At 37.8% G+C, this 21,506-nt stretch overlaps 1 protein-coding gene across 1 annotated transcript; it reads left to right on the top strand.

The window, feature by feature from the left end:
* Positions 1 to 1,210: 1,210 nt before the first annotated feature.
* Positions 1,211 to 19,220, top strand: CCNL1 (cyclin L1). The gene is made up of 11 exons (XM_032224886.1): positions 1,211 to 1,634; positions 2,042 to 2,116; positions 2,264 to 2,373; positions 7,993 to 8,113; positions 8,415 to 8,479; positions 9,957 to 10,056; positions 10,808 to 10,912; positions 13,235 to 13,376; positions 16,297 to 16,408; positions 16,987 to 17,085; positions 18,466 to 19,220. Exons 1-11 carry the CDS (start codon positions 1,344 to 1,346, stop codon positions 18,812 to 18,814), a joined length of 1,569 nt encoding a protein of 522 aa, XP_032080777.1. The 5' UTR covers positions 1,211 to 1,343; the 3' UTR covers positions 18,815 to 19,220.
* The last annotated feature ends 2,286 nt before the right edge of the window (positions 19,221 to 21,506 follow it).

Below are 21,506 nucleotides of genomic sequence, written 5' to 3'. Positions count from 1 at the left end.
AAGTCCCACTTCCATTAGATACATTACATATACTGCACGAGTCAAAAAGAGGGCCATAAAAATATTTACAGACCCCTCGCATCCTGGACATAAATTGTTTCAACTCCTACCCTCAAAACAACGCTATAGAGCTGTGAAAGCGAACCTATGGTACGTATGCCAGAGGTGGCATGCTCCCGTATCATTGCCAGCTGCTCTTCTGGTTTCCAGCACGCACATGCATGCTGGCCAGCTGATCTTCACAGGCGCCAGAGTGCCAGAAAATGGCCTAAAAATGGCGTGAAAAACGTCCAAAAACCGGGCCATTTTTAGGGCGTTTTCAGGCTGTTTTCCGTGCCATTTTCAGGCCGCTTTTGGGCCAAAAAGCAGCTGGAAAATGGCCTGCAAAAAGGCCTCAACACAGTATGAAAAACAGTCAAAAACTAGGCATGTGTGCACCGGCCAGATGGTCTTCGGGTTTTCAGTGCTCTGGCGCATGCACATGCACTCATGTTCCAGTTTGGGCACTCAGTGCCGAAAAGGTTTGTCATCACTGCTATAGAGCACTGCACACCAAGACAACTAGACACAACTGTTTTTTTCCCAAATGCCATCACTCTGCTAAATAAATAATTCCCCCACCGCTGTCAAACTATTCACTAAGTCTGCATTACTATTACTATTACTCTTCTCACCGTTCCTATCACCCATCTCTTTTCACTTATGACTGCAGGACTGTAACTTTGTTGCTTGTATCCTTACGATTTATATTGATATTGTTTGTTTCCTGATTGCTTATTTGTACTCTATGACTATCATTAAGTGCTGTACTTTATGATTCTTGACGAATGTATCTTGTCTTTTAATGTACACTGAGACCATATGCACCAAAGACAAATTCCTTATGTGTCCAATCACACTTGGCCCATAAAGAATTCTATTCTATTCTGTTTTGTTCTATTCTTATTCTCTTCTATTTCTATTCTATTCTATTCACCAACGTCTGTAGGACTTCAAACGTGGTTCTCTAGCTTCGTTAACTTAAGACGTATGAACTTCAACTTCCATCATTTTATGACTTTCCCACCGAGGCAACAAGACCCTCCTGCCGCCGCTGCCTCCTTGCTTAGAACTGAGCTATTAATAGCACGGAGACGCACCCCCCCCCGTTCGCTTAACCGCCAATGACGTCAAGGGGAGGGAGGGCAGCGCTAGCTTTTCAGACACGGTCGCGCGGCGAGGGTTCTTTTCCCGGCGTGCACCGCTCTGTGCTGCGTCATCGACGGCCGGGCGCAAACGGGCTAGTCTCTGCGTGGCCGGCTCCGGGTGCGGTCGACGTGCGTTGAGATCCGCGATTCTTCGTCATGGCCTCTGCTGGGATTCACGTTTCTCCCGCCGTCGCGTGCGCCCCGCTCTCCTCAGCGCCGCCGCCGCCGCCGCCTCCTCCTCCTCCTGCTCTCCCCGCCGGGATTCTGATCGGCGACCGGTTGTACTCGGAGGTGTCGCTGACTATCGACCATTCGCTCATCCCCGAGGAGCGGCTCTCTCCGACGCCTTCCATGCAGGACGGACTGGACTTGCAGAGTGAAACCGACCTCCGGATCCTGGGCTGCGAGCTTATCCAGGCCGCGGGCATTCTCCTCCGTCTGCCACAGGTCAGCGCAACCAGAGCCGAACTAATGAGGGAAAGGAAGAAAAGCGGTTGGGGGGGGTGTGGATACTAACGGACGGGAAGGCCTGGTCCTAACCGAAGTCCCGGCCGTTCCAATTTTCCAACGGGAGAGAACGGAGGGTTAGAAAAGTCGGGGCGTTAGAAAGGCCCACTGTGGTGGAGACGCAGGAGAAGGAAAAAGAGGGAGGGGGAAGGAAACGGGCGCTTGATTCAAAATGGCGGCGGCTTCGCGACCTCGGCCTGCTTGACAGGCCCAGCTCTGTCGCCGCTTCCGGGAAGAAGCGGGGGGGAGGGTGTTTGAAGCGCTGCGGCTCCTGCGCATGCGCCTTTCTCCTGGTGCCTGAGATGGCTGATCTTTCTCTCCTCCCCGTCTGGGGATTGGCTTCGCAGGTGGCGATGGCGACCGGGCAGGTGCTGTTCCATCGTTTCTTCTACTCCAAGTCCTTCGTCAAGCACAGTTTCGAGGTGAGTTCTAGGGGCATCAGGGAAAGGGAAGCTGGGTGGAGTTGGGGTGTGTTTGTGTTTTGGAATGTTTTTGTGCGTTGTAGTAATAAATGAGGGTCGGGTTCAAATGCCGTTTTCACAGAAAAACTGGCTTTTTTCCCCTCCCAGATTGTGGCTATGGCCTGCATTAATCTTGCTTCCAAAATTGAAGAAGCTCCCCGTCGGATAAGAGATGTGATCAATGTTTTCCATCACTTGCGCCAACTAAGAATAAAAAGGTAAGGCCAACTCCATTTTTTAATTACCTGAAACATACCTGTGTATTTTATTTAATTGTACACTCACACAGTGTAGTCTAAAACTTGTGGAGGTTTCAATTGCATAGGTTTACTTCAGTAGGTTGAGGGGCCTTTGAATTATTTCTGTGCAGGTTTGTTAATGTACATTTTTGAAAATGGTCTGCAGATTATAGTCATTTATTTATGTAGCTGGTTTGCTCCTGTAAGTAAGGTTAGAGGTCTAATGTGTTTAATAACTAATTGATCAAAAATTGGTGGAAGTCTAAGGCGTTAAGTTGGTACTTGTTGTTTATTTTATGTTGCATCAGACTTTGCTATGGTGACTTGTTAAATCTGAACTACAGTTAAAGTATTGATACAGTCATTGGTGTAGAAGCAAGTAGATTTTATCTAAGATAGTACTTTGGAATATCTACATTTAATTTTCAAGTTGATGTTGTATTATTGGTTTGGACAGTTGACCGCAATTTGATTTACAGCAGATACCTGTTTTTAATAGTATCCTCAGTGACATAACCAAAGGAAGCCTGAAAGCCATCTGAACCTAGGAACATGAACCAGACTTGTTGCTCATCATGCTTTTGTGTGCTTTAGTGATTTAGAACTGTTTTGTTGTGGAACTGCTAAGGTTTTAATATAAAACTAGGGAGATTTTTTTAAAATAAATTGAAAGTTAGGAAATCTTTAAAGAAACACTTTAGTTTCTAGATTGTTTCCTTGTTTTAATCCATAAATTTTATCTGAGTGAATTTAGTGATAAAGATGATTTCAGTGATTCCTTGAAATTTAGTGAAGTTCCCAAGAAGTTGTGTCTTATAGGATAGTGGGCCATTCTAACACGATAAATGTTTTGGATATATTTAGGTATTTATGATGAATAAAAAATATTCCTTGCCTATTTTGGCAAAATACATATGGCTTAATGTTGCTTATTTACTTTTCAAGTGTTTTCTTAAAATTCGCATTTCATTTTGAATGTAAATGCAGAAATGGCACTTTTAGCTATATTTTGATTCCAAGTGAAGCAAATATATCATGGCCAGTGAGTCTAAGACTTCATTATCTAGGTTCTGATTTAACTACTTGTATATATTTTAATTATTTTTTAAAGCGTATAAACTAACATTTCAAACATTGGCATACTGCTTTAGGTGTCAGTGTTGTATTGGGGAACTATGCTTCATTTACATTTCTAATTAATCTAATTTAAATATTCTCTGAAAATTCAACAAATTTGGTTATGGAAACTTAAAATTTGGCATGCAGGTTCTTTTTTTTTAACAGGATGTAAGTATATTTCTGTGCGTGTTACAATTTTACAAACAAATCAGTTGTACACGTTATTAACTTTAGCTCTTTTTTCCCTTGCAACCGACTATACAGCGACCAGCTACATTTACCAAAGCCTGGGTGATGTGGAGTGGTTCATAGAGATGAAGCTGTCGTCATGGCAACAGTGAGTGACGTATGGAAAATCCCCAAGGAGAAGCCAGTGCTCTCAGAATAGGTCACTGGAACCGGGGACTGACAGGTTGGCCATTGGTGATCAATTTGGAGGAACTCCTGTATCTTGGGTTAAGCTTTTGTCTTTGCTGTCCAGGTTTTTGGAAACTAGTAAAATGTGTGTGTATATGTGTGAATTTTAAATACAAATCTTATCTGTATTTTGTTGAATAACTTTATTTCATAATAATTTATTCTGCTGAATTTGAGGGTCCAAGGTGAATATTTCACCTTTTCAGCAGTGTTCCTATGTACAAATGACTACTCCCAATGTGTAACATTTTATTGAATGATATTTTTCTACAGATTGTTTTAAAACTCAAGTATTTTCCTTTATGAAACCCAAATCAATTGAATATGCAAATTAATCTTTAAGAATATAATTAGCATAAGTTTTCAGTGATAGTAGGAAATGTGTACTTTGATTCTTGTTGGTTTTGGAAGAATAAAAGCAAGTAGATTTGTAAAATAAAAGTAAATATGCAAGCTTAGCAATTGAAAAAAAAATCATTTTGCTTGTAAAGGTCCAGTCACATCACTTTGAGGTATTAAAGTATTGCCTGAGCACCTTAGAAGGTGCTGTTATAATAGAAAATATGAATGGTTTACAGAATAAAATTGGGTCTGTTAGATAATTTCAATATTTGCATTTATTCTAACAAATTAAGTGAATTCACTGAAAATGCAGAAAATGTATGTATTGGAAGTTCCACGTTTTTTAATCAAACCAGAACTATTCCAAAAAAGACATTTCTGATTTAAGACTGTGACTTCCCTGAAATTTATAGTATATGGATTATTCCACTTTCTTTTCTGTGCTTTATCAACAATACACAAAATGGGACATAAGAAGGTTAAGATGTGAGAAGCCAAAATCCTAGAGATGCTAAATCCGTATACATGTATATAGATGGTACTTAGCAGGGAGAAATATAAAATAGATATTCAGACTTTTATCAAGAATGGGAGACAATGTTACTTGTTAACAGACAAATAGATGACAAAGCTAAGTACCTGTCTTCATATATTTTTGGTCCTAAATGCCCCTCACAGACCTTAGGGTTTATTTCTATAAATCTATAAATATAAACAAAACCCTGGTGGTGCAGTGGTTAAAGTGGATTTTTGGGTATACTGTCCACAGCCTGGAGTTCAATCCTGACAGGGCTCACGGTTGACTCAGCCTTCCATCCTTCCAAGGTTGGTAAAATGACCTGGATTGTTGGGGCGATATGCAAATAATGCTTCTAGATTGTAAGCTGCCCAGAGAGTGATGTAAAGCACTATGGGGTGGTGTATAAGCCTAAACTCTATTGCTAAATATTCTGTAATTGTAAGCAGTTACACAGTTCTCGCCAGAGCACTCAAGTGCTGAGTTAAAATTGCAGCAAAGTCTCTTTATGGGGGAGATGAATGGTATAAAAATTTAATTAAAAAGTCTTTTTCTTAAGGATCAATTACGCAACAAATGCAGACAAGGAAAACTGCTTTTGGACATGTACGTGCATGTATGTATACAGACTAAATATGGCACATAAATTTAGATTGGGAAAGATACTGAGTTAATGATTTGACCCCTTGTTGTGTGTTCAGGACAATATTTCAAATTGTAATGGTTTAGAGTTTTACACATAATTAGATAATTGACAGACTTGCAGACTGTCATTTGTATTTACTTACAAGATAATCCAGCTTTACAATTTGCTTCCAGTGAAATGTATTTAATTTATCTTCTAAATATATGGTTAATATATTACACTTGGGTACATCACTTTTATTCCAATGGTGGAATAACATTGGAAGCAGTTGAGCAATTGTTTCATCTCATATATCCCTTTAAAATGAGGGCTTTAACTGTCATTGTTCAATTAACATATTTCTCAGATATAAATATGTAAAAATTATCTTGCCTTTTATACTCTGGTGAATTAATATATTTCAGAGAAAGGAAATATAAAAAATATTTCTGTTAAAATTTCTAGATAGTACAGTATTAAATAAAATATTGAGCCTTTTAATCTTGAAATACATTCCACATCCAAATAGTGAATACCTTCCAATATTTACATTTATCCAAAAACCTGTAGAATATTCTATCTCCTTCCATACCATGCTAAGGTTATTCAGTTTGGCATATTTCAAAGGATGAGTGGAACATTTTGGAGTTGTTCAGTTGTTGCACATTAGTTTTGTGCTCCTTATCAAAACTTTCTCATAATAATTGCAAACTGCTTATTTTATAAGTGAAATTCACTTACGGATTTTGCTTAAGGAATATGGCCAATTGCCAAGTGCTACCCAGATAGAGATTTTAAATCTTATGGATAAGCTTGTTGATATTTATATAGTTTTGGGAAAGCTTTATTGTTTGCCTTAAAGACAAACAGCATAATTTTAGGTCAAAATAGAGTTTGAAATTTAATTGAAGTTATAAAAATGCATGTTTGTGTAAGAAGCAGTTCAATAAAATTTGGAAAAAACATGCATTTTCAGGAGTTAAATAAGTATAAAATTGAAGATGAGATTTGCTTGTTCATACCTCAAAAAATAGTGTGAATTTGGAGAAAGATTTTGCTAAAAAAATTTCCTAGGACAAATAACTACACTATAATAAGTAATATTTACCTGTTTAAGTTGCAGACCAACTAATTGGAACATCATAGAGATGTATACTTCTCTATATTTTTTATTTCTCAGATGTCCTGTAGCTCTAAACTAACTTGAATGGCATTTGAATCAAACATTATTTATAGGAATGTAATCTGATAGATATGATGTCATTTGGCTCTGCGTAACTAATTAAAGTAGGAATGTGATTTACTTTTCTCCATCCAGTTAAAAATGGGTAACATTCAGAATATTACACTATTAACAGATAACAAAGGTAAGAGATTGACACATTTTCTGAGTCCATAGTGCTTATTTTTTTGGGATATATATTTGGAAAAATATATTTTTGAATAAATATATTTTCCCCAAGCTTTTTGTTAAATATGAAATGTTCTAGAATTGAGAGTAAAGTAGAATGCCTAATGTTCTAAGGTGTGAAAGTACATTTCTCTGTCCATCTAAATGTCAAATAGGGAAACAGTGGGGAAAATTGTAGTAATATGCAAGGCTGCATAACATTTTAAACATTTTGTTTTGGGCATTATATACAATATATACTTTATTGCTTGAATGGCTATCAAGGAAAGTATATTTTTATGGGCAACTTTTAAATATTTCTCTTCTACTCAAATATTTTTTTAATTTATTTTTTATATTTGTTAAAAAGTGAGAATTACCCAAAATCATAGACTATCCACAAAATGTAGAAATGCAGAAATTAATATGATTAATTATTTGTCATTGCTTTTTAAACTTCTTGTGCCAAATCCATCATCAGACCTTGGCAATCATGTTGGCGATCCTATATAGCCACACAAAAAAGTGCTTCTGAGTTTTCTCCAAAACAATCCCTTAGATTTTGAAGCCATGATGTCCTTCTTCTGCCTGGACCTTGTTTGCCTTCAATCTTTCCTTGGAGGATTAAGTGAAATATGCCATACTTTTCTGGGTGTTGCATCACATGTCCAAAATATTCTAACTTGCTTTTTTATGATTTTATAATGGAAGAAATTGTGTGCATGTCTCTCGTTTTCTTTACATACATATAGACACATGCACCTATTTTCTCACTGAATAGCAGGGAAAAAATATTAAAGGCTTTCATTTACTTACCCATGCATAACAGATTTATTTTACAGAGTTGAAACTGTCAGCGGAAATTTAAATGTTGTATATACCAGTAAGTTCCTTTTCAGATAATGAAAACTTTCCCTGAGAAACTGACAGGACACTCTTGTCTTGTAGCTCAACTGTCTTTTTAATGAAGTATCTTTCAAATGTCTCATTGCAAATATTTACAGGTAAATAAAATTTTAGGTAATGACTTTTTAGTTAACTTGGACAGCACAAGATTAAAGCTTAAACTTGTTTGCAGGAGTTCAAAATCTGGTTTCTGTTGCCATTAGTTGGTTGGAAAGGGAAAACAGAGAAGCTGCTGTCTTCGATATAGAAAAGCGTTTTGACTCTATCTCTTACAAACTGTAGGACTCCAAGCCCATTGATACTTGATCAGAACTACATAAACACCAAAAATCAAGTAATCAAAGCAGAAAGGAGGGTGCTGAAGGAATTGGGATTTTGTGTTCATGTCAAGCATCCACATAAGGTGAGTCTTCTAAAGTGTTTGCTTTCCAGTATTAAATATATATATATGTATTTTCATAATGATGGAGAAGGTAAAGAGATTTTCTTTTGCATTTGCACTACTATAGCATAAGTATAAGTGCCTTCCTCAGAAAAGATAACGCTTGGAACCAGTAGAAAGAGTGCTTTTGATTTTTCAGAAGCTGCTAGAAAATTTTAAATCTAATTATGATTGATTTATGCTCACAGTGAGATTGGAATAAAATGTGTTAATTTTTTTAATAACTGATTTAATAAATGTTGCTTTTTATTTCATCCCTCAGATCATTGTTATGTACTTGCAAGTCTTAGAATGTGAACGTAATCAAACTCTCGTCCAGACAGCCTGGTAAGTTATTTCCTTCTTTTTTAACATTTCTTAGCCAGAAAAATAGTAGCAGAAAAAAAAAACAAGCTTGATGTCCAAATACCAAGTAATGAACTGTAAGTTAAAAAGCCAAAAAACAAAGCAAATTCTCGTGGAGTGTGCTGCTGCTTGTTTTCTGCTTACTATTTTCATGGCTTTCAATAATGCATTTCCTTGGAGAACTCAATTTAACTTTTTTCTTTTTTCTACTCTTTAATTAAAGGGTAGTCCCTGATGGTAAGTCATAGAACTCTGCCCTCTGCACCACAGCTCATGATCTGAGGATGGCCTGATTGGCTGCCTCTCTCTCCAGTCAATCCAGTGCAAGCTCTCAGCCGAGATTTACTGAAGTGGTCCATATCCAGCGGGCAGCATCTTCTAGTTCTGTCGGGGTGTCAAAAGGATTTGTATATTTGATTTTAGAACTACCTATTCAATATACATAATCATGAAATGTATACTTGTTGTCCTAGTTAAAGGGGTTATGACATTACCTATTAAGGTAAATCATATAAGCTTTAATTCTATCCTCCAAGCATCTATTTATTGGGGGGGGGAGGTTGCCTAATTGGGGGATTATTTTCCTCTGCATGCCAAAAGCTAGCACATGTCTCATTTATAGGCATGTTGATGAGTGAAGCTTTCCACATAGAAAATTCAAAATAGGGCTGTAGGCATGTCTGGAAGTTACCTGCTAGGTTTAGAGAAATACTTCATTACTTAGTTTTAGATTAGCAATGATTATTGCATTGTAAGAAATGTTTAAATTGTTACCCTGCAATTTTATATTGTACCTATAGAAATATGTGTACAGCTGTCATTCACATCTATTTCTGGTCTCACAGATGGTCTAAAAGTAATTGTAAATATTTTAATTATTTTTTAAAATACAGAATGCTAAATCAAATCTGGTTGATATCCCTAATAGACTAAAGTATATGCTTATATCAATCCCTTCAATATAATAGGATGTAAAATATTTTTTTAGTGTAATATGCTTAATTTTTGATGGCTACAAATCTGTAGATTATGTTAATCTGTTTGAATTTAACAGATCAATAACAATACAGTGATTTTTTTAAAAAGAAATTGGTCGCATGAATTAATAATTTTGGAGCTAAAGTTTAGCTGATGGACACTTCCAAAAATACTTTAAAAAAATTGCATTAACTTTTGTTAAGTCTTGTGTTGAGGTGCACCGCATTGTAATAGTAAAGACTGAACTCAAAACTCAGCTTGTACTTTCATGGGGTTCTAGAGAGATAAAAAGAGCCTGTGTGTTACAGTGGTCCAGGGGCATTTGAGGCATTTTGTCTTTATGGCAGATTCTTTGACAAATGGGAACCTATATTACTGAAATAAAAGAAAAAATAAGAAAGTAGATTGAGTCTCCAACTTTCTTTGCTTGATTTTATGGTATCCCTTAAACAGGAAACACATTGAGGTTTATATTTTTCAGGAATTACATGAATGACACTCTTCGAACCAATGTATTTGTTCGATTTCAACCAGAAGCAATAGCTTGTGCTTGCATCTATCTTGCTGCTAGAGCTCTTCAAGTAAGTATTTTTCTTTCTTTGCTCATAGTTTTTGTATATTTTCATTTTTTTATATTGATTCTATGAATCATAATGGGGATTAACCGACTGAAATCCAATCCCAAAGGATTTGGAATCTCATACAAATGAGAGTGCCTGTGAAATGTATCTAGAAACGTCAGTTGGTTCAAAATACTGCAGTCTGCATGATTATATGTAAATCTAGATTTGCATATTTGTCACTTCTCTTGCGGGAACTGCATTGGTTGCTGATTTGCTCCTTAGTTCAATTTAAGGCACTAATTACTGCCTTTAAAATCCTACATGGTTTGAGACCAGGTTATTTGAAGGACTGCTTTTTCCCAGTTATATTACCCACCCTATCAGATTAGCAATGGTGGGTATTTTATGGATCTCCTCCATCAAGGAAATCCTCCTAATGAGATCAAGGAGCAGGTCTTTTTCCCCAGCAGAGATAAGACACGCCTCCATCTTGATACTCCTCCGAAAGGCCCTGAATACGTAATTTTGCCAGTTGATATGGAGCCCATCAAGTGGCTTGTTTAAATGTTGTTGAATGTAGGGTGGATTGGATTTTGTATTTGAGGTTTTAATCTTATAAACTGCTCAGAGTCACCAGGACTTAAATTGGGCAGCCGTATAAATTTATTTAATAAATTAAAAATAAATAATGAAAATGTTACACATATAGATCTATGGAGTCTTGGAAAAAATAGATTTGCATCTTTTTTGGTAACATTTTGTCTTCTAGATTCCTTTACCTAACCGTCCTCATTGGTTTTTGCTTTTTGGAACTACTGAAGAAGACATTCAGGAGATATGTTTAAAAATACTTAAGCTTTACACTAGAAAAAAGGTAATGTTCTGTGTATATATATAAATGGCATTACAAATATTACAGTGTAGCTATTTCCCTTACTGTATGCATTCCAGTTGTAGTTTTGGTAGCTCCAGTCAGCATGTATGGAGACTTGGGGATAATTTCAAGAAAAGTAAAATAGTAATAGTTAATCTACTATTGTAGAAAAGACTTGTAGTTTTTTTAAAAAAAAACAATTTACTATATTGAAAAGCTTTATATTGAAACAAAGTAAAAATGTACTAAATCACCTAGAGAAGAAGAAGAAACAAAAAAAGAAAAAAATAATTATTTAAGAAACAGCAACAAAATTAACAGAAGAGCAAATAATATGAATTATACCTAGTCCATACGGAATCATATTGTCTAGCCTTACCTGTCTTTAGTACATATATGATTCAAAGGCTAGGAGTTGACAGATGTTAAGCCAACAATTGGAATCTGGAACGCATGCATTCTTCCATGAGTATATGGTCTTTTTTTCTCAACAGAACAAACTAGATATAGGTGTTTATAGATAAAAATATTTTAGATTTGGGGAATATAATATAATAAAATCTTAACAATCTGAACTCTTAGCTGCCACTGAAGAACTAAGTCACCGTAATAATAATGTCTAACTACCGTGTTTTCCCGAAAATAAGACACGCCCTGCTAATAAGCCCAATCGGGATTTTCAGAGCATGCGCCATAATAAACCCCCGAAAATAAGCCTGCTCCAAACTATTTAAGCGCATGCGCAACTGGTCCCCGCAATTACCACGGTACCACCTTATTGGTACAGCTTCCAAAGCAAAAAGGGGGACTGCTGCCAAAAGAGCTGCAAGCCAAGCAAAGTGCTTCACGCCCCGTTGGCTCCCGTGCAAAGAGCCCGCTGTAAAAAGCTGCAGGCCAGCAATGCGATCACCCCCTCCTGCCTGTTCCCTCTCGCACAAAAAAACACTTCCCACCCCACCCCAATGGTAAAGCGATCCTGTCTGGTTCCCTCCCTGCCACCCCTTTAGCGAGGGGGGGAGAGAAGCGAGGCACGCATCCTAGCGCTACCAGGCTCACAGCTCCGCTGCATTCTTTCGTCCAGTGAAGCCCCTTGTAAAAAAAAACCTCGCAAGTTGAACTCACGAGGTTTTTTTTACAAGGACGAAAAGGCAAGGAATGCAGCAGAGCTGTCAGTCTCCCGTAGCACTAGGACACGCGTCTCGCTTCTCCCCCCACTGCTACCCCTCACTAAAGGGATGTCAGGGAAGGGAAGCAGCCAGGCCCACCATTATCATTGGGACTTGGTGGGAGGTGTTATTTTTGCGTGAGAGGGAATGGGGTGTGAGGTGTGTTGCTGGCCTGCCACCTCCCACCCCACCCCCAATGTAACAGCTGCCTGGTTTCTTCCCTTCCTCAACGTCCCTTTAGTGAGGGGGAGAGAAGCAAGATGCGCGTCCTAGCGTGGAATGGGACTGTTCTCCTGCCCTTTGCCCGCCAGTCATCCACCTCTTATCACTTCGCCTCCGCTGTGAGGCACCTGGCTGTTTGTCCTTCTCTTCCGTCCCCAGCCCTTCCTCACGGGCCTTTGGGATAGATACTCATCACCCCGGCCTTTTGGGCTCAAGAGTCAGTTAGTCGCCAGCCAATCTGAGGAAGGGAAGAGAGAGAGGCACGGAGGGAGAAAGTGTTTTGTGTCGAGTTTCCAGTTGCCGCAAGGCGTGCCTCTTATCTTTCCAGGTCCTGGTTAAAAAAAAAGAAACCCTTCAAGAAGTTTGAAAGAACTCATGAGAAGGGTTGTTTTTTTTTACCAGCAGCTTTCCTGGACACAATGGTGAGAAACGCGACAAAGCTGGAAAGGTAAAAGGCGCGCCTTGCTTGTCGCCTGCCCCAGAAAATAATAATCCCTCCCCTATAATAAACCCAAGGCCATATTTCGTGGGTCAAAAAAAGACCCTGTCTTATTTTCGGGGAAACACAGTAATAATAGTTATAAGTGGACATCCTTATGACATCTATCAAAAGAACCTTCACATTTATTCCATCTCCAACACAGAAAGAGTGAGTCAACATTTTTAATGTTGGGCCTCTTGTGGTCAGCTTCTTTCTATCTCATCTAACTTAAGCTAACCTTTTATATAGTTTGCTGATTTATGGATCGTTTTAATTCACAAATGTGTTTCTGTACATACATACCTGAGAGCATCTTCTGATGATGTAGAAGCCATTTTTTAAAAAAAGTTCAACCACCTAAATTTCACTGTTAGAAAGGAATGTTGGAGTGCAACAAGCTGATCTATGTATCCATTTTGGTATGAACTGACTTTTGGACTCATGTTTTTACAGCCTAATTATGAATTGCTTGATAAGGAAGTAGAAAAAAGAAAAATGACTCTACAGGAAGCTAAATTAAAAGCCAAAGGATTAAATCCAGATGGAACGCCAGCTCTTTCAACATTGGGAGGCTTTTCACCTGCTTCCAAGCCCTGTAAGTTTTATTTACTAATGGTTGCCATTTTGACTATGTGCAGCCACAATCGACTCCAGATTTTATGCTTTTTAATTATATATTGCTTCAAAAGCTACTGTAATGATTTTGTCAAAGGATCTGATTTGGTAGTTAAGTATCTATGTTCTGAAACCTATTGAATATGATAATAGAACTCATTAAGCCGCTGAATCCTTGCTCTCCAAATGTTGCAGCTATTATATACTTAACAAAGGTATGCACAGTTTTTTTTTAAAAAACTGCTAAAAAAACTTTTCTTCAAACTCAACAGGTGCATTGTGTCCTGGAAGCTCTACCATCCATTCTATAATATTAGTCAATTCCTCTTCAATAGCTCTCAGCATAGCATACCTTACCAGCCTGCCAAGCCCTCCAATTTTCTTGTTCAGTTTTGCAGCGTAACATAATTCACCATGTTCCCTGGTGGTCTACTCAAGTTGTCCTCCTTCCCTGCACCCTCTTAGCTGCTTCATTATATCCTTGACTCCTTTTTCCTAGTCTATCTATTCTGTATTTGGAGCAAGCATGCATGTTTTGAAATTGTTCGTGCATGAATTATTTGTCATATTCCTAATGTTTAGCAACTCCTTTATGAATGGCCAGCTTGGGGAATGCAAAACACAAGTTATCATAATATGTACCGTGCTTCCCCAAAAATAAGACAGGGCCTTGTTTTCCTTTGCCCCTGAAATAAGCACTTGGGCTTATTTTCAGGGAGGTCTTATTATTTTTGAGGTGCAGGAGGGGTCTTGGCTGTTGCTATGTTGCAATATTTTCAGGGCGGGCTTATTTTCGGGGAAGGGCTTATTTTAGCATATGCACTCAAAAGATCAATTGGGCTTCTTATCCGGAGAGGTCTTATTTTCAGGGAAACGGTAAGCGTTTTGGAAAGCATGGATGTGAAAAAAGAATCTGCCAAATGGTCCTTAACAATAATTACAGTAGCATATGGTAGTGCTTAAAATTTTGAACTTTCAATATTTCTGCGAAAATGAAACCTAAAATATGATCTCTGCTCTGCACAAGTGCTAAAGCAAGATGAAAAGAACTCATTTAAATAAATGAGCCAAAAACAAACTTGAAAATGACCCTTATTTGTTTGCGGCAAAAGTATGTGAATCTTTGCTATCAGTAATTGCTGTGTTCTCCCGCCCTTGATCAGCAGTAACAGCAACTAAATATTTTCTATTACTGTTGCTCAGTCCTGCAAATTGGTTTGCAGGAATTTTATCTCAATTCTCCTTACAGCGTCAACTCTACATTGGTGGGCTTCCTCACATGAGCTGCCCACTTCTAATTCTTCACACATTTCTATAGAATTAAAGTCAGGGAAATTGATTTGCCTATTCTAAAACATTAACTTTCTTGTACTTTAACCATTGTTTAGTCACACGACTAATGTGCTTTGACCATGTTTCCCAAATGTGATAAGATTCTTATGAGCCACAGTAGTACAGTGGTTAGAGTGCAGTATTGCAGGCTACTTCTGCTGATTGCCAGCTACCTGCAATTTGGCAGTTCAAATCTCACCAGGCTCAAGGTTGACTCAGCCTTCCATTCTTCCAAGGTGGGTAAAATGAGGACTCAAATTGTTGGGGGCAATATACTGACTGTTAGTCTAGAATTCTTTTGAGATCTGGACTATTACAGGCCTTGCTTTTGTTGTGATCTTGGTTAGTCAGCCATTTCTGGGGAAGTTAATAATGATTTTGAATTTGAAGACAATCTGCCTCACAGTAGATTGATGGAGTCTGAACTCTTTAGAAATACACTATATTGCCAAAAGTATTCGCTCACCCATCCAAATAATCAGAATCAGGTGTTCCAATCACTTCCATGGCCACAGGTGTATAAAATCAAGTACCTAGGCATGCAGACTGTTTTTACAAACATTCAATGGGTCGCTTTCAGGAGCTCAATGAATTACAACGTGGAACTGTGATAGGATGCCACCTGTGCAACAAATCCAGTAGTGAAATTTTCTCACTCCTAAATATTTCATTCAACTGTCAGCTGTATTATAAGAACGTGGAAGTGTTTGGGAACGACAGCAACTCAGCCACGAAGTGGTAGGCCACGTAAACTCATCCAACATCAGTGTGTGACCTCACAAATGTGCTTCTGTAAGAATGGTCAAAAACTCCCATAAACACACTCCTAAACCTTGTGGACAGCCTTCCCAGAAGAGTTGACGCTGTTATAGCTGCAAGGGGTGGACCGATGTCATATTGAACTCTATGGATTAGGAATGGGATGTCACTTACAGCAAGTTCATATGCGAGTGAAGGCAGGTGAGCAATATAGTGTAGTTTCATAACCTGTTCAAGCCATTATACACTCCCATGTACCTGTGTTATGATAATCAGACTTCAATATTAAATACCAAGAATTCTGTACTATAAATAGGGTAGGACCTCTCACATTCATACTTGATTCATTCCATTGAGTGAAATACCTGACTGCTTCAAATGAACTGATAATCCTAGAGGTTCACATACTTTTGTCACACACAAAGTTTTCTTACATAAGTCAATGGGGACATTGTTTTTAACTCATGTTTAATTGGCTTCATTTTATCTAATTTCAGGATTTATGTGGAGAATAGATCACATTTTAAATCATATTTATGAAAAAATACTCAAACTTCAAAAGGTTCACAAGCCTACGTTACCTTGAAAACACTGGCATCATTTATTTCAAATTATAGGAATCCAAATTGGGAGAAACTTCTTTGGAAACTACTGATCTTAAATTGCAAAGGCTAGTCTAAGGGGTAAGATAAAAGCTAGATGCCAATGTTTTAAACCAGGAAAAATTAAAGTTAATGGTAGTTGATAATTAGAATCTAGTTACTGGTTACAGAAAAAGGATATTTACCTTGGATTATGTTATTTCTTAGCGTCTCCAAGAGAAATAAAAACAGAAGAAAAATCTCCAGTGTGTATTAATGCAAAAACTATCAAAAAAGAACCAGAAGACAGGCAGATGGTTTCCAAAAGTCCTTATAATGGGTAAGTGCTGAAGTTTGCACAAAACAGAAATAACATTTTTTTTCCAAAGCTGGGACAAATCATTCCACTTCACAAGTTCTGCCCAACTGTTCAATTATAATAAATTATGACATCATTATTGAGGTTTTTTTTTTATTAAATAGCATGCAAAACAAAATTCTGAATGGTCCCAGAATCTTATTTTATACAAGTAGGCTGGTTGTCTCTGTTCTCTTCCTCCAGCAAATGCTAGCATGGCATATCCTTACATGTTATTCTGCACATCTCAGATTTTTCCTCTTCTGTTCGGCCTCCAACATCCTTGGCTTTTTTTTCTACCTCCCCTATTTAGAAAAACTATATTCGGACCTTTTTTTTACATACATGAATTGAACCACGGAAACTTGGGTTTAGGTTACGGCATGAACCTCTCAAAACCAGTTCTCTGCTCTGATGAATGATTTCAGCACAAATTATTTTCCTTATACTTAGAAGTAACAGTCTTGTAATAAGTTTGGTCCCATGCTAATTCAATTAAAGCAACGTAATTGTTGCAGCCTATGTAGTAATTAATGCCTCCCCCCCCCCCCTTTTACCAGAATAAGAAAAGAGAGCAAGCGAAGCAGAAGCAGCAGAAGTGGTAGCCGATCAAAGTCAAGAACAAAATCACGATCCAGATCTCATTCTCCGAGGAGACAGTAAGTATTTTTTTAATGATTACTTCATATCTTACAATTTTATTCAAAAAGTACTTTTATTTTATTGCATAGTATCTTGGGAAGGTTGATTTTAACAGTGTAATGTATTCCTGTTGTGAATGTTTTGAGAACAATTTGGGAGTCTCATTCCAACTTTGGGCCTGCAAATCAACAGATCAGACTTTTGTAAATTCAACTGAAGCATTCCAGGAGATTTGCAGCTGAGATCCAAAACCCAGTGCAATTTAGATTTCAGATAAAAGAAATGTTCTCTCTGAAGGTATCAAAGCAGATAAATAGGGCAAGACAGGTGTATGTCACACCTTTTCCCCCACTCATCTGCAGGCCCTGTACTCTAGTGCAGCCATCATTTTTCCCAGTGCTTTCCATTCCCTGTCCCCTCCTTGCAGTGCCAGTAGCTTGGGCTGCAAACATTAAATATTGGCCAGCACACTGACTCCCAATTTCCCTGGTACCTTTCTTTCCTACTTAGGTATCCTGATGGTGCAATTATTAAAGTACAGAATTGCAGGCAAACAAACTGTTTAGCCTGGAGTTCGATCCTTATGGGGGCTCAAGGTTGACTCAGCCTTCTATCCTTGGAGGATCCAGATTGTTGGGAACAGTATGCAAATAATACTTGTACATTATAGACTGCCCAGAGAGTGCTGTAAAGACTAAGGGGCAGTATATAAGCCTAAAAGGCTGTGCCATGCTACTTCAGGCGCCCTGCCAGCAATACCCTTTTTCTTAGGTAACACGTTGTTCAAATACATTTTGCTGCAAATTAGCTTACATTTTGATCTCCCACACACTCATGAAGTTTCACTGCAGGGTTGAAAGCTGAATTGAATGCCCTAAAAAGAAATAATATATGAAGCACACAATATCTTCTAGGATATCTGTAGCAGTGATATTCAAGAGCCAAGGTGGCGCAGTGGTTAAAATGCAGCACTGCAGGCTACTGCTAGATCAGCAGGTCAGCGGTTCAAATCTCACCGGCTCAGGGTTGACTCAGCCTTCCATCCTTCCGAGGTGGGTAAAATGAGGACCCAGATTGTTGGGGGCAATATGCTGACTCTCTGTAAACCGCTTAGAGAGGCCTGAAAGGCCTATGAAGCGGTATATAAGTCTACTGCTATTGCTATTGCTATATTCTCCCATAAATGATAGTTTTCAGTACTTTTGCATATCAAACTCTAGCAGACTTCCTAATTTTCTATTTTGTTGTAATTGTTTTGCAAACAAATATAATAGGAGTAGCCTGGTAGAAGTAATTTCAGCAACGTAAACAATAATGCTTAACAAAATATGAGCAGTAGGTAATTTAGTGCTATATTTTGCATAACAAGCTGAAAAGCCATAATGTTGTGTTTTAAGTTACAACAATAGACGGAGTCTCTCGGGAACCTACAGCTCAAGATCCAGAAGCAGATCACGTAGTCACAGTGGCAGCCCTCGAAGACACCATAATCATGGATCGCCCCATCTAAAACCAAAGCACAGCAGAGAAGAACTGAAAGGAGTAAATAGACACAGTCACAAGCGAAAAAAGTCTCGTTCACGTTCTCAGAGCAAACCTAGGGACCATTCAGACCTCATTAAGAAACATAGACACGAGCGAGGACACCACAGAGACAGGCGAGAAAGGTCTCGTTCATTTGAGAGATCACATAAAAGCAAGCACCATGGTGCTGGCCGTTCAGGACATAGCAGGCACAGGCGCTAAATGTAGGTGCATTGCTTATTACTTTGCTTGGATGTTATACAAAGTATGGGACTCTTTGAAACTTGAAGTCAATTAGGATTTAATTTGAAGCCCAGTATGTCCAGAATGTAAGACATGTTCAAAAAAATGTTGAATTTTTGCACATAAAATACCTTAGCAGTATCATCTAATTTGAAACAATAATCAGGTTAAATTGTATGTGTTTAGGATTGTGGTATCAATATGAAAACTGGAGATCTGTTTCTGTACAAATGTACCTTATTTTTATACAAGCATATTGCAGACATTTCTATTTAAGTATAGTTATTTGTTTAAGATAATGGTGGGTACTTTCTTACACTGGTTTTAGTCTGCATGTGTACAAAATTTTTACAAAAAAAAATAAAATATACAACTTTTTACTATCCTGCTGAATACCTCATTAAACAATCTTTTGTCAAGTTCTGATGTTTTCTTAACAAGTCATCGTTTCTTCCTAGTTGCTCTCCAGATAACATGGAGAGGCATCTTCTGAAATACCATTTAAACATTACAAAAACTTCTCAAAAAAGATATTGAATGTTGAAACTAGCGAGACTTGTTTTTTGTTCAAAATACGATTAAATAGTAAATCTGAAACAGATGGAAGGTCATTATTAAAATTCAAGCCTTCAACTCAGACCTGACTTTGGGTCAACATTTGGGCACATCTATTAAAATTTTCTTTGAAACAATAATAGTTTGAGGTTTCTTGATTTGAATTTTTCTTCCCGGACTGTTACAAATGCTGATATGTTGCCTTGCTGCAATGTAATATATCAGCATTTGTAACGCTTAATTGAGATTTATAATTTGTTTATAATGTTTCTATTGTATTTTCTTAAGACCATTAGTTTCATGAAGACACTTTCATAGAAAGCCACTCAGGTTTCTGAACTAAATCCGAACATCAAAAACCTGATTTTAATTCTTATTCTGGTGTCCAAAGCTTCGCAACTAGACTGGATTTCTGGAAGGTTATAGATAGCCTTTCACTTCTCTTGAATTGTAAAGTTTTTCCCTCCATCCTTGAGTTGGCAGAGAATAATACTGCACGAAGTCTGCTCATTGCTGATGCCTACCCTGCCTCTGTTGCATCCAATTCTGGCATGACACCAGGGCTTTGTCAGGAATCTTAAACATTGTTTTTCTTAAATCACATTGTGTATAACAAGTCAAAGTGGAAAAACTTGAGAACAGCGCTTTTATTTAAAACTACTACTTTTTTTAGATAATTCCCAATCGCGGAGTTGTGGATTCCTCTGTAGAGCTGACCCTGGCATTTCATTATCAATACTATTTCAGTTTATGATCCTATTTAACTTCAAAATGTATATACAAAATAATTCTCTTTCCAATTCATGTGGACCATGTCAAGCTCTTATTTAAACAAATAGCATGGTAGAAGAGGTTGACCAGGAACAAGGGGAATGTGAGGGACTGGAAAAGAGAGAGAGAATGGGTTTTGTAAGTTTATTCGAGAAGAAAAGTCCATCCGGATGTGAAAGATAAGAGAAATTCTTCAAAGAGACTCTGCCTTAACTATAACAAAAGTCTTTGTTTCTTCAGACAAAGACACCATCCTGAAATGGTACCATCCTTCCTTGCCCTTACCTCCATAATAGAGATGGATAGGGAGGTTGTGCCCATACTTCCACTTCTGCCATTGGGCTGGTGAACATGAATAAATCATGAGGCTGTTCCTGGATGTGTCAGGAGCAAAAAAAATGATATAATTTGGATCTGGCTCATTAAGTGAATATCACTAAATGGGATCAACTGCTATGTCAAGAGATGATTGTGCTGTCGTTAAGGAAGGGGACGGAGTAAGAATAAGGAAGGACAACAAATAATGTACTAAGTCTTTAATGAAGAAGATGGTATGCTTTAGGAAGCAGTTCAACTATCACAATTGGGAAACATATAAATTTCTATGCAAGTCGGGGAGATTTTGTGTCAGTAAGCACAATCATTTTTCTTTTATGCAAACGGTTTTTTTTCTTCTAAGAGAGATCTAGACATTGGCAGACTTCATGCCTTCAGGGTCTTTTTTCTCTTTTTTCAGTCATGGGGTTTGATGTAAAAAATACATAATTGTACAACCAGGAATTTGCAGCCTTGAACTGAATAGAAGCTTCAGTCTTCCAGCTCCTGCTTTCTCCTGCTGATTCATAACATCTCCAGGAAACAGAAATCATTTTGTTGTTGCTGACAACATCCTTGCTGATAATCCGCATACACACCACACGTATCTTGCCCACGCCTGTTCTAAATTGCAGTTTATATAACATTCTTAAAATACTATGTGTGTTTTTGTCTTACTGTTCAGGATTGTCTATTTGCTCTCTACAGAATTTTACCTCCTCAGTTTCTATGGGCTATTTTTATTTTCAATTTACATGGTAATTTCCTACGTTGAAACATGAGCATCCACACAAACTGCCCCACTTCAAGTCTCTTAATTTTCTAAGCTTTCTTAATTCATTTCTATTTTTAATGGAGATAGGAAAGATATACAGCTGACAGTATATCATATCATGCAAGTCCCTGTAGGTCTAACATAACTAAAACCATGCTGCTTGCTACTGGAAACTCATTATGGTTCTGTGGCTCAACAAATTAATATGTCACATTTTTTAAAAAGCTTGAAGCCCACAGAGAATAAGTTCGTGGG

Source organism: Thamnophis elegans, chromosome 10 (genome assembly GCF_009769535.1).
Source record: "Thamnophis elegans isolate rThaEle1 chromosome 10, rThaEle1.pri, whole genome shotgun sequence".
In the NCBI taxonomy this organism is placed as follows: domain Eukaryota; kingdom Metazoa; phylum Chordata; class Lepidosauria; order Squamata; family Colubridae; genus Thamnophis; species Thamnophis elegans.
This window is presented reverse-complemented; position numbering and strand designations above follow the sequence as displayed.

Bases quoted from the DNA above. Each gene is read 5' to 3' on its own strand.
- CCNL1 (XM_032224886.1), top strand. From the start codon at position 1,344: ATGGCCTCTGCTGGGATTCACGTTTCTCCCGCCGTCGCGTGCGCCCCG. The intron at 13,377-16,296 runs GTAAGTTTTATT...GTTATTTCTTAG, and splicing joins TTCACCTGCTTCCAAGCCCT to CGTCTCCAAGAGAAATAAAA. The intron at 17,086-18,465 runs GTAAGTATTTTT...TTGTGTTTTAAG, and splicing joins TCTCATTCTCCGAGGAGACA to TTACAACAATAGACGGAGTC.